Source organism: Heteronotia binoei, chromosome 15, assembly GCF_032191835.1.
Source record: "Heteronotia binoei isolate CCM8104 ecotype False Entrance Well chromosome 15, APGP_CSIRO_Hbin_v1, whole genome shotgun sequence".
Taxonomy (NCBI): domain Eukaryota; kingdom Metazoa; phylum Chordata; class Lepidosauria; order Squamata; family Gekkonidae; genus Heteronotia; species Heteronotia binoei.
Window position 1 is genome coordinate 65,883,681 of NC_083237.1, and position 17,420 is coordinate 65,901,100.

Below are 17,420 nucleotides of genomic sequence, written 5' to 3' on the forward strand. Positions count from 1 at the left end.
GGAATCGTCAGATGTGCAGAGAGATTAAATCTTTCCCCAAAGGAGCCAGACATTCCTCTGGTGGTTCTTTGGAGGGGGGCTACTGCTAGCGACTAAGACCAGATTCCCAAGGGAAGAGGGGGAGGACCTGCAACCCAGAGATAACACCCCCCCCCCCCAACTTGTATTCCTTGGCACACGTCATTTCCACTACACTAGGACCTCTCATAGGGGGCTGAAGAAAGGGGCAGAGATGATGCCCTCAGAGGCTGTGGTGGGGCTGGGGCTGCAAACAAAGGTAAGTGAAAGAGTTGGGTGGTGGCGACAACGGGCGGGTGCATTCGGCAGCTGTGGCCGTTGGGTGAAAAATGGAGCAACCTGAAAAGTTTTCCTTTTCGGAAATATCACTTCCTTGCCCTGAATTGAGTAGCTGCCGAGACAGAGTAGGCACTTCACTGAACCAGTACAAATTCAGATGGTGGGTTTGGGGGGCACGTGAGAGGGAGATGGGTTTCTGGGGGTGAATTGAGACCTTTTTGAAAAATGTAAAATAAGGAACCTATACATGGCTGCTTTGTTTGGCATCACCTTTGCCAGTCTGCAGAATTCAACATTTTTGGCACCCCATTTTGACTTTGGGGGGAGAATACATTCAGGTCTGGAACAACACGTCTTAGGATGTATCTTGCCCAGTTGCTCTCATGGGTGACGCTCTAGCTGCAAGTGTTGCTGGCTGGCTTGTGGGGGGGGGGGTGGTTCTGGTATCAGTGAGGACAGGAGTAACGCAAAGGAAGCTCTCCTCATTTCCTGCTCTTTGCTGTTCTCTTGGTGCTGTTTGCTTTGGGCTGGGAAGTTAATTGCAAGGATAAAGGTCACCAGCGCCTCGAGGTGTTTGCTTTCGTGGCACACGGAAGTCCCAGCTGCTGGGCCCTGGGGAGTCCAGGTGAGAGGGCCTTTATGCTCTTCATGTCTGTTGTGGGGGGGTGGGATAACACGATGGTCCTGTTCCATGCACATTGCTTCTGAAATTGCATTAATTGAACGCAGCAGCGATACCAGCGGGTTGCTCCTTCCTGTTTGGATTCCAAACCTGACGGTAGTGCCCGAGTTCCTGTGTGGCATGAATTGAAACCTGGGGAACATTTTGTAAGCTGTTTTTGTGCAGGGCCAACTCGTTTCTCAAGAGGCAACATTTCTTGGCAGGAATAAATCCAAGGAAGAGGGAACAGACTGACAGTGCTGGATTAAACCCTGTGAAGGGCCCTAGGCAGTCAAAACCTTGGGAGGCCCCTTGCAAATTAGCTCAGAGTTGGAGCACCCGCCCCATTGCCCACGGCAGACCCCTTCTCAAAAGCCCCTTTAACAAAGCTGTGGGGGAGAAGTAGAGAGAAGCAAACTTGGTGACGATGCCGGCAGCAGCTGCACTAGGCAAATCGGGCAAAGAGTGGCTCAGTTGCTGGCTGCATGTGCAGGCTGGGAGGGCTGCAAGTGGGGGCGGGGAAGCTGCCCCAGGGCCCCTAAAGGTGTGGGGGCCCTTAGGCCTAATTGTTAATCCGGCCCTGCAGACTGGTTCAGATTTGGATTGCTAGCCTCCCCCCTTGGCTCCCTTTCTCTTGCCCTGGTCTGGTTTGGGTTTTTTTGAGGGGGGGTGGGGGGGTGGAACGGGGCTTCATGCCAGAGAGCAAGGTGGTCTCTTGAGGAACTTTGCCCAGTGACTGCAAGTGTTCTAGAAATGAAACAAATCGTACTCTGAAGACCTGATCAGGCCTTAAAGTAGCAGACTGGTTCTCCGGCCTCCCATGGCAGGTGAGACCAGCTATAAGAACATAAGAGAAGCCATGTTGGATCAGGCCAATGGCCCATCCAGTCCAACACTCTGTGTCACACAGTGGCAAAAATTTTTTGTGGCTAATAGCCACTGATGGACCTCTGCTCCATATTTTTATCTAAACCCCTCTTGAAGGTGGCTATGCTTGTGGCCGCCGCCACCTCCTGTGGCAGTGAATTCCACATGTTAATCGATGGTGCAGTCTCATTTGGAGTGTGCAGTTCTGGTCGCCGCACCTCAAAAAGGATATTATAGCATTGGAGAAAGTCCAGAAAAGGGCAACTAGAATGATTAAAGGGCTGGAACACTTCCTTTAACCATTTTAACCTGTCTGCTCAGCAATTTCATCGAATGCCCACGAGTTCTTGTATTGTGAGAAAGGGAGAAAAGTACTTCTTTCTCTACTTTCTCCATCCCATGCATTATCTTGTCAACCTCTATCATGTCACCCCGCAGTCGACGTTTCTCCAAGCTAAAGAGTCCCAAGCGTTTCAACCTTTCTTCATAGGGAAAGTGCTCCAGCCCTTGAATCATTCTAGTTGCCCTTTTCTGGACTTTCTCCAATGCTATAATATCCTTTTTGAGGTGCGGCGACCAGAACTGCACACAGTACTCCAAATGAGACCGCACCATCGATTTATACAGGGGCATTATGATACTGGCTGATTTGTTTTCAGTTCCCTTCCTAATAATTCCCAGCATGGCGTTGGCCTTTTTTATTGCAAACGCACACTATCATTTCAAGAAGTTCGACATTCTCACCTGTAACAGTTTTGGCATCATGTCGGCCATCCCAAGCTGGCTGCTGCTCTTCTAGATTGCTAAAAAGTGTGCTGAAAGGGAGAGGGGTGGGATCTTGCAGCTGGTCTGCTTTATGAAGGACATGAATCAGCTACTTCTGAAGGAAAAGAGGCTGGCCCCTATTTTGCTCACGGGGGCACCAAGGCCATTCACAGAAGGGGGGGGCTGCCTCAACAGCCTCAGGGGATGCTGCAGAAAAATGCCTGATAGGCTTGCCAATCCCCAATTGGAGGCAGGGGATCCCCTGGTTTGGAGGCCCTCCCCCCCGCCCCCATTTCAGGGTTATCAGAAATCCGGGGGAGGTCTGAATGTCCCCTGGGCACTCCATTATACCCTATGGAGACTGGTCCCTATAGGGTGTAATGGAGAATTGATCCGTGGGTATCTGGGGGGGGGGACTGGTTTTTTGAGGGAGAGGCACCAGCTTTTCAGCATAGCATCCAGTGTCTCTCCTCAAAACACCCACCAAGTTTCAAAAAGATTGGACCAGGGGATCCAATTCTATGATCCCCAAAAGAAGGCGCCCCATCCTCCATTATTTCCAATAGACGGAAAGCCTTGAAAAGGAGTGTGGTCTCTTTAAATGTGATAGCCAGAACTCCCTTTGGAGTTCAATTGTGCTTGTCACACCCTTTCTCCTGGCCCCACCCCCAAAGTCCCCAAATATTTCCTGAGTCAGGCCTGGCAACCCTAAAAGTGTGACTGGAAGGGAAAGGGAGGGGGAAACTGTATAACCCACCCCCCAAGACTTAAAATGCTCCAGGGGGTTGTGTCCTCCAAGCCCCTGAGAAAGTGGAGATATCTCCCCCAGTTGGCAGATTTGGAGGTGGGCCGCTCTCCTGCCCCCCCCCCATCTGCTTACAAATCCTTTGATTCAATTGCGTTTGCTTGTTTCTGGGGGTAGGGTTGCCAATCCCCAGGTGGGGGCAGGGGATCCCCCAGTTTGGAGGCCCTCCCCCCGCTTCAGGGTCATCAGAAAGCGGGGGGAGGGGAGGGAAATGTCCCCCGGAAACTCTATTATTCCCTATGGAGATTTATTCCCATAGAAAATAATGGAGAATTGATCCACGGGTATCTGGGGCTCTAGGGGGGGCTGTTTTTTGAGGTAGAGGCACCAAATTTTCAGTATAGCATCTAGTGCCTCTCCCCAAAATACCCCCCAAGTTTCAAAAAGATTGGACCAGGGGGTCCAATTCTATGAGCCCCAAAAGAAGGTGCCCTATCCTTCATTATTTCCTATGGAAGGAAGGAATTGAAAAGGTGTGCCGTCCCTTTAAATGTGATGGCCAGAACTCCCTTTGGAGTTCAATGATGCTTGTCACAGCCTTGATCTTGGCTCCACCCCTAATGTCTCCTGGCTCCACCCCCAAAGTCCCCAGATATTTCTTGAATTGGACTTGGCAACCCTATCTGGGGGGGCATTTTGCCCCTGGGGTGCCCCCTGTACTAGCAAGGCAGCCTGCAGGATATAAATGCGATAACAGCAGGCAGAGTGGAGCAGTGGGAAACATGGTGAGGCTGAGCAGATGCATTCAATGTGCCTTCTCTGTCTCCTCCGCTTGCTCTGTCTGCTCAAGTTTTAACCTCATAACAAACTATGTACAACATTCAGCACCTGTAGTCAGAACCCCCAAAATGCAAATTAACCTTTAAAAATGGTGGAGCAGGGTTAGGGATGGGGCCTGATATCTCCCCTCCTCTCCAGCCTAGAGAGACCAGTTCCCCTGGAGAACGTGACTGCTTTGGAGGATGGACTCCGTGGCCTTGCACCCCTCTGAGGTCCTTGTCCTTCCCAGACTCCACCCCCAAATCCCCAGGAGTTTCCCAACCTGGACCGGCCAACCCTAGCCCCCCCCCCCCTCCAGTGGCTTTGGGGGTGGGGTCTGGCAACTCTAGATAAGGTGGGCAACCTCCAGGACTCCTAACTCTGTGTTGGGAAATACCAGAAGATTTGGGGAGGGCTATGTGTAGTTTGGAAGGAGGCCTTAGCATCAGACCACGGAGTGCTAACGTTTTAAGCGCATTTCCCAACAAGGTCTCGTTTATGTCAAATCTGTCCCTCATAACAAATGAGATCGACATCCCTGATCTAGTCTAACCCACCCGGCCACCCCTCTCCATGCGGGATCAGCCTAAGCATCTCCGACAAATAATCATCCAGCCGCATTTTGAAGACTGCCAGTGAAAGGGAGCTTGTTGGGCTGGACCTCAGACTGGGCCATGTCGGGCCGGGACGTATCTATACCTATTGAATAGGTAGCAGAGATATAAACTTTATAAAGGACACAAGCACAATTAAAGATTTCTTTAAAACTTAAAACGTTAGCACTCCTTGGTCTTAAAGGTGCTTTCTTTGTATTTCTCCCACGGGATCCAGAGAACTGGGCAAAGGAAGCTCTGACTCTTTCCTTCCTTCCTCAGGGCACTGTGTGTGTGTGTGGGGGGGGGATGAGCCTCAGCCAATAGAAGGAAGAGAGGCTTAGCTCAGTAACTCTGCTGTGCAAGTGAGAGAGCCTGGGGGGGAAAGCTTTGCCTCCCCCCCCTTCCTCCCCAAGGGAAGAGCCTCAGTCAATGGAGGAAATAGAGGTTTTTATCTGTAGCTCCTGTGCGATTGAGCAAGCCTGGCAAAGCAAGCTGTTATGCAGAAGGAAGTAAGAGAGCAGGAGAAGGGAGCAGATGACAACCAGTTGCTCGGGGGCCTGATAGGAGGCCTGATTCAGCCCCCGGGCCCCATGTTTGATACCCCTGGACTAGATGGTCTATATGGCCCCTTCCAACTCTATGAATTCTATGTCAGATCCAGCCCTCATAACCAATGAGTTAGACACCCCTGCTCTAGGGCACTCTGAGCTTCAGGCAGAGGGAGCTCAGCCCCTCCACTTTGGGTCTGGTTCTCCCTAACAGGGCAAAAAATAGGGGAGAGGGGCTGTTTCAGTGAGAGAAATGACTGCTTTTAGGAGCGCCAGTCAACACAAAGAGATCTAGTTGCCGCATCCAGTTTTGATCCTCAGGTCCTCTTCTTCACCATCCTCGGCTCAACCCCACAAGCCCTCCGGGGCCGCTCCCTCGCCAGCTGCCGTTCTTGCCCCTTCACCACACGGCCTCTCTGGAGGGCAGCAGAGAAGAGGCCCGCCTGGCAGGGCTGGCAGACCATTCAAGGGCCCATTGAGCAGGTTGCTCATTATCACTTCATAGGCGAAAATTATTCACAGTAAGTCCAGATATAAATCAGCATACGGATCAGTGATTTTAGCTGGGAAGAGTCAACAGTGTCGTTTTGCAAATCGAGAAATACGTTTATCGTAGCCCAGAGAAATTCTAACAAAAGAAAGCGACTGCAATCCATAACTCCTGAGTCTTCTTTTCCTTGGTTTCTTTGCTGCAGGTGGAAGTGGGTCTCTCTAACCACCTCCTTCCCGGAGACCACAGAGGGGTACAAATGGAGACTGTTGTGATCGTGGCCATTGGGGTGCTGGCAACCATCTTTCTGGCATCATTTGTGGCCCTGGTGGTCGTGTGCAGGCAACGGTACTGCCGTCCCAAGGACTTCTTGAGCCATTATGATACCAAGTGAGCACAACCCCTGAAAGGGGAACCGTGAGGGGTCAGTCGCTGTTTGAAACCCCAGATGTGTTGTAGTGCAGAGACTTCTGTATTTGCTCAAAGGCATTGCTGTCCCGGACGATTTCACACATGTTGGAGCTGAACACTGATCTACGAATCAGGGTTTCTTTTAGAATCACAGTGGTGAGACCACCATGAGCCATTGGAAATAGGTTCTAGGTAGTGAGCCCTTAGAAGCGGATGAAGAAAGCACTCTACACAGTCTCAGAGGCACTTCAGTAGTCATAGAGTAGTCTACACATTTATTTATTCATTGAAAAGAGTTCTATGCCACCTCCTCAGAGTCCTGCTCAATGATAAACCACATGGGGTTTTTTTATGTTATAAAGTTGATGCTTGGCATTGAAAATAGGTCAGGAGTGGAGTCAAGCTGAAAATCAAACAGCACTCTGTGCATTCTCAGAGGCATCTGCTTCCACCTTCAAGGGACTGCGTAGCTTTCCTTTGAATGCTGAAAGGAGTCATCACTGTCAAAAGTTGTGTGTTCCAGGTGTGGCACTAAAAGCAGGTTCTGGAACTCTGGCTCAGATTAGTCATTGTGGGATGAAATGATGTTTCATCTCATTCTGCAAGATGCTCATAAGGTCGTCAGGTCTTACCCAGCTGCCGATGGGGGACACTGCTTCTCCTCCTCGGGTTCCTCTTTGCATGCCAGTTTGGTGTAGTGGTTAAGTGTGCGGACTCTTATCTGGGAGAACCGGGTTTGATTCCCCACTCCTCCACTTGCACCTGCTGGAATGGCCTTGGGTCAGCCATAGCTCTGGCAGAGGTTGTCTTTGAAAGGGCAGCTGCTGTGAGAGCCCTCTCCAGCCCCGCCCGCCTCACAGGGTGTCTGTTGTGGGGGAGGAAGGGAAAGGAGATTGTGAGCCGCTCTGAGACTCTTCGGAGTGGAGGGCGGGATATAAATCCAATATCTTCATCTACCTCACAGGGTGTCTGTTGTGGGGGGAGGAAGGGAAAGGAGATTGTGAGCCGCTCTGAGACTCTTCGGAGTGGAGGGCGGGATATAAATCCAATATCTTCATCTACCTCACAGGGTGTCTGTTGTGGGGGGAGGAAGGGAAAGGAGATTGTGAGCCGCTCTGAGACTCTTCGGAGTGGAGGGCGGGATATAAATCCAATATCTTCATCTACCTCACAGGGTGTCTGTTGTGGGGGGAGGAAGGGAAAGGAGATTGTGAGCCGCTCTGAGACTCTTCGGAGTGGAGGGCGGGATATAAATCCAATATCTTCATCTACCTCACAGGGTGTCTCTTGTGGGGGAGGAAGGGAAAGGAGATTGTGAGCCGCTCTGAGACTCTTCGGAGTGGAGGGCGGGATATAAATCCAATATCTTCATCTACCTCACAGGGTGTCTGTTGTGGGGGAGGAAGGGAAAGGAGATTGTGAGCCGCTCTGAGACTCTTCGGAGTGGAGGGCGGGATATAAATCCAATGTCTTCATCTACCTCACAGGGTGTCTGTTGTGGGGGAGGAAGGGAAAGGAGATTGTGAGCCACTCTGAGACTCTTCGGAGTGGAGGGCGGGATATAAATCCAATATCTTCATCTACCTCACAGGGTGTCTGTTGTGGGGGAGGAAGATAAAGGAGATTGTGAGCCGCTCTGAGACTCTTCGGAGTGGAGGGCGGGATATAAATCCAATATCTTCAATCTTCTTCATGCATGAGCCGCAACGACATCACCTGGACGTGACTTCACCTGGCAGGGGAACGGGAACCCTAAATGCTCATGAGATTCCATCAATGTTCTTTTGCACTAGGAAATACAGGGAGGGCAAGGAAAGAAGAGTCTGTCAGCATCTGCGGATCAAGCTGTTGTAAAGGCCCAACAAGAGAGACCTGGCCATTTCCCCCTAGTTAGAGGGCTACTCTGGTTTGGAGAACAAAGCCGAAGTCCAAAAGGCCCAAGTACATTAAAGGATATCGCTGGCAGCAAAAGTTAACATGCCTTTCTTGGACCCTTTTGCAGGCCCATCGTTGACCTCATTGGCACCATGGAGACTCAGTCGGAACCTTCAGAGCTTGAGCTGGACAACGTGGTAATAACCAACCCGCACATTGAAGCCATCCTGGAGAATGAAGACTGGATTGAAGACGCCTCGTAAGTCATAGTGTTGCCAGCTCTGAGTTGGAGAATTCCTGAAAATTTGGAGGTTGAACCTGGGAGGGGGGAGGGGAGAGTCCTGAGAGTACAGAGCCGTGGAGTCTCCCTTCCAAAGCAGGGGAGCGGATCTCTGTAGTCCACGGGTGAGCTGTTCATTCTGGGAGATCTCCAGACCCCAACTGAAGAGCAGCAACCCTTCCTCTCAAGCCGCTTTCTTGTCTTCTCGGTCTACCAACCAAGAATGGCAGCCACCACAGCAACAAACCTGCTGGGGAGAGCTGGTGCGTGAGTCCAGATGCCTCCTCAAAGTTAGCCAAGGGCACCAGGCTCAGAACACAGCAGAGCTGCTTTGGACAGCTTGTAAGGCTGCAGAGCTACACAGAACCACTCTTCAGCTTAGAAGAAAACAAGAACTGATTTGTTTAGGGAACACAAAGGTGATAGTGCAGCATAGAGAAAGGGAGAGATTCTGTTCTGTCCAGCTAGTGATGACGATGGTCTTGGGAAGCGTGGTCCTGTCACAGCTGACTTACAGCGACCCTTTGGGCTTTTCAAGGCCAGCCTTTGCATCGCAACCCAAAGGTGCATTATGGGAAGAGGGCCCAGTTCTGAAGGGGAGGCTCTGAAATATGACAGCATCTGCTGCTCTACCTGTGGTGCTTTTCTCTTCTCCAGGGGCCTGGTTTCCCACTGCATTGCCATTCTGAAGGTAAGGGTTGTTTTGGGGGGCGCTCCAACGGCGGCTGCATGCCCTTCAAGGAGCTCGAGAGAGCGTAAGCCAACAACACTGATGTGCATCTCTCCGTGGGACAGATCTGCCACACCCTCACAGAGAAGCTGGTCGCCATGACGATGGGCTCAGGGGCCCAAATGAAGTCTCCAGCCAGCCTGAGTGACGTAATTGTGGTAGCCAAGCGGATCAGCCCCAGGTGAGAACTTGGGGGGGTGGGGTGGAGTGTGAGCGGGCGGGTGAGGAGTTGGTGGGAGTTGTTGGGATGCAGGCAGACTCTATGGCGGAAGGGGCTGCCTGTGAAATGATGCAGTCAGGTACTTCCACAGTGCATAGCTGGCTTTTGATGTGTGCTTCACCAGTGGGTTCTTGTCGCCACTAAAAGACAATCTTCCCCCTTCTTAGGCCAGGATTCAGACAAGGAGCGAAGGAGGCCATTGCCTGTCTGGATGGTGCCCTGGGAGGTGGGGGGGGGGGTCTCCTGCAATAGATGCAGGCAGGCAGGGGTTGTTCAGAGAGGCCCTAATTGCTAGCCCCAAAGGGGAGTTAACATTGCCACACCCTCCCTCCTCCTTCTCTGGTGTGCTGAGCAGCAGGACAATGCAGGCATGGGGCATTCTCAGGGAAGGACTTGACTTTCTCCGGTTCATTTTTAACTATGGTTGCCTCCTCCAAAGTGGGAAAATACTGGAGATTCAGGGGTGGAGCCTGAAGGGGGGACCTCAGCAGGCTATAAGGCCATAGTGTCCCCCCTCCAAAGCCAGTTTGGTGCAGTGGTTAAGTGCACTGACTTATTTGGGAGAACCGGGTTTAACACCTCACTCCTCCACTTGCAGCTGCTGGAATGGCCTTGGGTCAGCCATAGCTCTCTTATCTGCGAGAACTGAGTTGGATTCCCCACTCCTCCATGTGCAGCTGCTGGAATGGCCTTGGGTCAGCCAGAGCTCTCTTATCTGCGAGAACTGAGTTTGATTCTCCACTCCTCCCCTTGCACCTGCTGGAATGGCCTTGGGTCAGCCATAGCTCTCTTATCTGCAAGAACTGAGTTGGATTCCCCACTCCTCCACGTGCAGCTGCTGGAATGGCCTTGGGTCAGCCAGAGCTCTCTTATCTGCGAGAACTGAGTTTGATTCTCCACTCCTCCACTGGTAGCTGCTGGAATGGCCTTGGGTCAGCCATAGCTCTTGCAGAGTTGTCCTTGAAAGGGCAGCTTCTGGGAGAGATCTCTCAGCCTCAGCTACCTCACAGGGTGTTTGTTGTGGGGGAGGAAGACAAAGGAGATTGTAAGCTGCTCTGAGACTCTGATTCAGAGAAGGGTGGGGTATAAATCTGTGGTCTTCTTCTTCTTCAAAGCAGTTATTTTTCTCCAGAGGAACTGAGATCTGTAGTCTAGAGATGCTGTAATTCTGGTAGATCTCCAAGTCCCATCTGGAGGTTGGCAGCCCTACACTGTGGTTTCTTTACAAGTGTGTCTTACGGAGATCAGAAGACAGTCCAAGAGATTCTCCTGCCCAGGAGCTGACAGGGTTGCCAGATCCGATTCAGGAAATATCTGGGGACTTTGTGGGTGGAGCCAGGAGCAAGAGTGCGACAAGCATGATTGAAGTCCAAAGGGAGTTCTGGCCATCTCATCTCAGAGAGCCAGTTTGGTGTAGCGGTTAAGTGTGTGGACTCTTATCTGGGAGAACCGGGTTTGATTCCCCACTCCTCCACTTGCAGCTGCTGGAATGGCCTTGGGTCAGCCATAGCTCTGGCAGAGGTTGTCCTTGAAAGGGCAGCTGCTGTGAGAGCCCTCTGCAGCCCCACCCACCTCACAGGGTGTCTGTTGTGGGGGAGGAAAGTAAAGGAGATTGTGAGCCGCTCTGAGACTCTTCGGAGTGGAGGGCGGGATATAAATCCAATATCTTCTTCTTCTCATTCCTTTTTAATGCCTCCCTTCCATTGGAAATAATGGAGGATCGGGGGCACCTTCTTTTGGGACTCATGGACTTTGATCTCCTGGTGCAGTCTTTTTGAAATTGGGGCAGGGGGGTGGTTTGGGGAGAGGCAACAGATGCTATGCCACCAGGTGCCTCTACTTAAAAAAAAAGCCCCTTCCCAGAGCTGCAGATACCCATGGATCAATTCTTCATTATACCCTATGGGGACACACACCCTTTCTGATAACCCTGAAGTGGAAGGCAGGCCTCCAAACCAAGGGATCCCCTGCCCCCAACTGGGGATTGGCAACCCTAGGAACTGAGCTGCTAAGATGCCTTCCCCAGCAATGCAGGCTGGGCCTTTGCCACAGCTGAGCAGCGCCCACACCCCACCCCGCCCAGGAAGGTTTGGGGCCCCAAGTGGTTGTCTGTTTAGCCCTTTTGTCGAAGTCTGCCCTAGATGCCAATCTCTCCCCCTTTGTCTCCTGCCTGCATGTTTTCTCTTTCTCTTCATCCTTCTTCCTTGGCAATTAGTCCCACGCTCATGTTACTCTTAAGTTAGGAAGGGCCTTCCAAGTGCCCCCTCTCCACCCAAGCCTGCCATGTCCCCCCCAGGGTAGACGATGTTGTCCGATCCATGTACCCACCGCTGGACCCCAAGCTTTTGGATGCCAGGTGAGTGGGCTTCTTGGGAGGATGGTGGGAGGTTGCCCATATTTTCATGGTTGGATCCAACATCTGGGTATTTCACAAAACAAAGATGCAACACTGGCCTAGGGCTCCTAGAGCCATATGTAGAAGGCACAGCTTGCAGACCGTTTCCTGTCTCAAGGAAGTAGTAGAAACTGGTCCCTTCTGCCTTTCCTCTGTTCTGGGGAAGTCACAGCTGGGATAGGCAGCTATGGAAAAGTGCAAAGGAAAGATGGGCTTGAAAAAAGCTATTCATTGCAGAAAGCTGTGGCAGGAGCAAAAGGTAGAGATACTTTATTTATTAATTAACTTACCAAAGCAATGCATCAAAGCAACAAGGCACATAAGCCCCCCCATGCTGTAGAGCTCAAAGTTTAATAAGGTAAAGAGAGATTTTCTGTCATCTTTTCCCAGCTCCCTTTATGGTAGTGAAGAGGAAAAGATTAAGAGCAGTTGATAGATAATGCTCACTAATTAGATTGCTCAAATGGGGGGGGGGGGGGGGCATCCCCTGTGGTCCCAGTCCAAACCAGGATCTCAGACTTCAACAGTTTAAAAGAAAGAAATGCTGGAGGCTCCAGTGACTTCTTGTTATTCTGGTTTGGTCCTTTGCTCTTGTTCAGGAGTCGAGAGGCACACACTCCCCTCTCCCAAAAGAGAGCCGTCTTATTCCTAAAACTGGTCATTTCAAAACACGCCTTCCTCCACTTTTCCAGGCCACCTCCTTGGCTGCTTCTACTGGGGAGGGGCCTTCACATGTTGCTTTCAATGGGAGTGTCTCCCCGCCCCCTGCCCGCCCCCCATCATGTGTGGGCTGAGCATGACATCTGAGCCACCACCTCTTGGGGCTTGCTTCTTGGATCCAGCTCCAGGGGGAAACCCCCGGGTGGCCAGGGAGAAGCCTGGACTTTTGACCTGCAGCCACTCTGTGGTCAAGAGCTCCTGCTACTACAGCAGAGCACTGTCTGGCAAGCTCTCTTCTGCCTTTTCAGAACTCCTAGGAGGGGGGAGAATCAGCCCTTATGGCTCAGGTTGCCAGGTCCCCCACCACCCAGTGGGTTCAGCGGGAAGGGTTGCCACCAGCCTCAGGTTGGGAAACGCCTGGAGATTTGGGGATGGAGCCTGGGGGACAATGCCACCCTCCCAAGCAGCCATCTCCTCCAGGGGAATTGGTCTCTGCAGTCTAGAGATGAGCTGTGATTCCAGGGGATCTCGAGCTCGCCCCTGAGGCTGCCATCTCTGCCAAAAGCCCAAGTTTTCTGGGTGCAGTGCAGAGCTCTGGTGTGCATGCAGAACAATATATTGAGAGGAAGAAAGACTTCACAAATGTTTACGCTGAAATTTCTGCACCTCCGCTTTATGGCGACTATTTCTCCTCAACATGCTGCTGTGTGGATTTTGGGGGTGAATGTGGCCCTCTCAATTCAGTGACTGCTGAGAGAGGAAAGGGGGCAGAGTAAGGGGCCTGAGATGGGCGGGGGGGCTGGACTCACCCCCATTCTGACCCAACTGAAGTCGCCCCGTTCCTTTGCAGGACGACGGCACTGCTGCTCTCCGTCAGCCATCTGGTCTTGATTACCCGCAATGCCTGCCACTCGCCCAGCGGCATGGACTGGATCGACCAGTCACTATCCGCAGCTGAAGAGCACATGGGTGTGCTGCGTGAGGCTGCCCTGGCCTCTGAACCAGAGCGCATCGCCCCTGGCACCGCTGAGGGCTTTCTCCAAGAGCAGTCTGCAATTTAAGGAGCCCAGCAGAGGCTCTGAGGCCCTCTCCTCTCCATCTCCTCTTCCTTCACATCACTGTCAGGAGTAAGGCTCATGGCCAGCCTGTGTAGAATAGCTTTGGTTACTAGGGGCACATCCCAGAGCTGTGGAACAGAATCTCTGCTTGGCTGCTTCTTCATTCAAACTCTCCTGTATGTGGAAAAGTAGCAGCCCCTCAGGGATTGGTTATTTGCCATTAGAGGAGGAATTTAGCTGTGCTAATAATGCTAGAAATAAAGCCAGGGGGTGGCAGGCGAATGCTGAGAATCTTAAAGCTGGGTCCAAGCAGCTTCTTTAGATGGCCCAAGGAGACTACGGCTGTGGGCTTTCTTGCTTTCCCCCCTGCACTGTTATGCTCCCGGAAAAAAAGCACCGTTCTGGATCCTCACCTTGTATTCCTACTGCCCAAACTGGAAACTGTAGGGAGCTCAAAACGTGAAGCTTGTGTTCAGTACCAGAGCACAGTGCCAATTCTGAGCTGAAATTCTCCATTTTTTCTCCCATGACAAAGTAGAGGCAAGCTGACATTGTACCAATCTTGATAGGGTTTTTTTTTTAATTTACATGTATGCCATTTTATTTACACATATGCCAGCATTTCTCCCTCCTTTGAGGACATAATTTATGTAACTTTCTTAACAAGGGCTTAAGAGCAGTCCTTTAAAGTCACCCCCCCCTCCGCATCAACAGTAGCTCACTATTCATAGGTTACAGCAAATGTGTACATCCGTTTGTAAGAAAAAGCCAACAGACATTTACTTTACAAATGAAACCTGAGGAGAAGAACCTGGATAAATGTGGGGTCAAAAATCATCCATTCAGCTGGGTACATTTGTTGAATGTGGGCTCTTCCTTCCCCAAGCTCATTTCTCACACACTGCTGTAGGTCTGGCAGTTTAACTGCAGGAAAATATCCTTGACATAAAATGACGTAATATGAAATTGAGCACTAGAGGGAGCAAAATGCATGCAAAGAAGAAGAAGCCAAAGGGACACTCAAGCGAGGAAAATGAGAATGTGGATCAGGGCTATAGCCGGCGAGGGGGGTGGGGCACAGAGGTGGTGCCCCCAATGAATCTGCAGCAGATTCTATAGGGGGCATCACCCCCATGCCCTCCCTGCTGACTAGGGCCCTGATGCAGAAAAGCCCTGTAACATGAAAATTATTCAAAACATTTAAAGAAAGGTGAAGTTCACAGTGTACATGGATTGTATGTGTGTTCCCCGTCACTTCTGAACTTGGTCTCCTATTAGGGTTGCCAAGTCCAATTCAAGAAATATCTGGGGACTTTGGGGGTGGAGCCAGGAGCAAAATTGAGACAAGCACAATTGAACTCCAAAGGGAGTGCTGGCCATCACATTTAAAGGGACTGCACAAATTTTTAAATGCCTTCCTTCCATAGGAAATCATGAAGGATAGGGGCACCTTCTTTGGGGGCTCATAGAATTGGACCCCCTGGTCCAACCTTTTTGAAACTTGGAGGGTACTTTGTGGGGAGGCACTAGATGCTATACTGAAAATCTGGTGCCTTTACCTCAAAAAACGGCTCCCCCAGAACCCCAGCTACCCGCAGATCAATTCTCCATTATTTTCTATAGGAATAAATTTCCATAGGAAATAATGAGGTGCCCAGCCCAGCAGACATTTCCGTTCCTCCCCCCACTTTCTGAAGACCCTGAAGCGGGGGGAGGGCCTCCAAACCGGGGGATCCCCTGCCCCCACCTGGGGATTGGCAACCCTATCTCCTATAGCTCTCTTCGGTCCACACCAAATCACACTGTTTGTGGCGGGAGACACTTCATTCCACATTCTAGCTGGGGTGTGTGTGCTTGTTCTGGCTGTGCACTGCCTCTCCCATGCCTTCTCTGGCTTCTTTGCAAGCTGTCGGGCTGACCTTTGGAATAAGGAACAGGTCTTGGTGGTCCCTGTCTCCAGTTTAGCCCTACCTGCTATGTTCCTGGATCTGAGTCCCTTCCTTGGAAGAGAAGGGAACCCTGGCTGTAGCCCAGCCCCCAGGATCTTCAGCTGCATGCTTCTTCCTCATACCAGACCCCCCCCCCCCCTTAGCTTGAGGAGGGTTCCAGTGTTCACATGTTCGTGCACTTTGCTTCTCTGTTCAAGGTGTTACCATGAGAATAAAGATGGGGGCTCCATCACCTGGACTCGGTCTCCTGCGTGTTCACTGAACTTGCCACTTGCTGTGACAGACTTCATTTATTTCTATCCTCGTCTTACTCCCCAGTAGCGGCCACTAGCATTCTTCCCTCCTCCATTTTATCTTCCCAACAGTCCTGTGAGACTGGCTGGCCAAAGTCACCCAGGACAGAGTGTGGATTTCAACCTGGAGTAGGGCTGCCAGCCCTCAGGTCACAGCAAGGGATTCCCCAGTTTCGGGGGGCTTCTCCCTGCTGCAGACCAGTGGGGGAAATCTGCCATGATGACCTCTCCCAGAAGTGACATCTTCACATCAGGGGCGCTCTGGTTTCGGAGCAATCTCTATGGTTAATCATAGAGTTTGTGCAAAAAAGAGAGCATCAGCTGTACAATGTCCCTGTCCAGCCCCATAAAGCCCTCCAAATCCCCCCAACTGAAATGGCAAGGCAACCCTAATCTGCAAATATCCAAACACACAGTCGTCAAAGAACTGGGTGCAGGAACAGCCTTCTTTTTTGAACATGTGGCTCACCACCAGCAGTAGAAAGGGACAGCACTGCCCTACTCTCAGGGGGCACCCCCTCATCAGTCGAAACAGACAGCACCACCCTACTCCCAGGTGGCTCTCCCACCTCAATAGAAACAGAAAGCACCGCCCTACTCTCAGGTGGCTCTACTTCATCAGTAGAAACAAACAGCACCCCCCTGTTCCCAGGGAGCTCTAAGTCATCAGCAGGAACAGACAGCACCACCCTACACCCAGGGGGCTCTCCTGCATCCAAAGAAACAGACATGAAGAGGCTACTCCCAGGTGGCTCTCCCACATTAATAGATACAGACCATGCCACCCTACTCTCAGCTAGCTCTCTCTCATCAATACAAACAGACAGCAATGCTTTCTCCTAGGTGGCTCTCCCACCTCAATACAAACAGACACCATCGCCTTACTTCCAGGGGGCTCTCCCTTATCAGTTGAAAGAAACACCACCACCCTACGCCCAGGTGGCTCTAGCTCATCACTGGATCAGACAGCGCCACTCTGCTCCCAGGTAGCTCTCCTACATCAATAGAAATAGACAGCACCACCCCACTCGTAGGAGGCTCTTCCGCATCCATAGAAAGAGATACTACCACCCCATACCCACGTGGCTATACCACTTCATTAGATGCAGTTTATTGTCCAACATTCTAAATTGTAAAAGTACCCAAGTATGTCCTTTTCTGCACAGCTGACTTTTTCCTTACATTTAGCGACAACTTTATCTTAGTTTGAACGATAACAGTTGTTTGAACTATAAATTTAAAAGAAAGTAAATAACAAATATCCTGAAGTTCTAATCATAAAAGAAATTATAGATTATCTCAAACGTTGTCCCGGACACAGTAGCTTGCCTCTTTCTTAGTGAGACGTAGGAACTCCAGTTAAAGACATTCACAATTAATCTCAGCAACAGATTTCCTTCTGTGTCGATGGGTAGCTCTGGGTTGTATCCCAACTTTACTTGATCAGGCACATGAGCTACTGACTCATGAGTAGTCCAAATGACTTGAAATGGGTAACTGTCATGGGTAATGGGCCTCGTCATGCTAAAACAAAGCAGGGCCTTGAGATGCTTCTTCCAATGAGAGAGTCCAGCCTTTTATTCTGTATTGCCAATTATGCTGCTACTCTCCTTATGGCCAAACATTGTTCAGTGTTCCTGAAAAGTCGACACATGTTCCCTATTACATCAATCCAATATGGTGTGAAGTATTCTCTGTAGGCAAACATGCATTCTGTATTGGCAATAATGCATTGTGTATTGGCAAGTGTGGATTCCATTA

The 17,420-nt window shown here is 50.9% G+C and overlaps 1 protein-coding gene across 1 annotated transcript; it reads left to right on the plus strand.

Moving 5' to 3' along the window:
• The first annotated feature begins 785 nt into the window (after positions 1-785).
• Positions 786-13,715, plus strand: TMEM98 (transmembrane protein 98). Its single transcript, XM_060255864.1, has 7 exons — positions 786-922; positions 5,994-6,178; positions 8,202-8,333; positions 9,012-9,045; positions 9,150-9,265; positions 11,601-11,660; positions 13,210-13,715. The coding sequence occupies exons 2-7, from the start codon at positions 6,048-6,050 to the stop codon at positions 13,418-13,420; spliced, it is 684 nt and encodes a 227-aa protein (XP_060111847.1). The 5' UTR covers positions 786-922; positions 5,994-6,047; the 3' UTR covers positions 13,421-13,715.
• Positions 13,716-17,420: the final 3,705 nt, after the last annotated feature.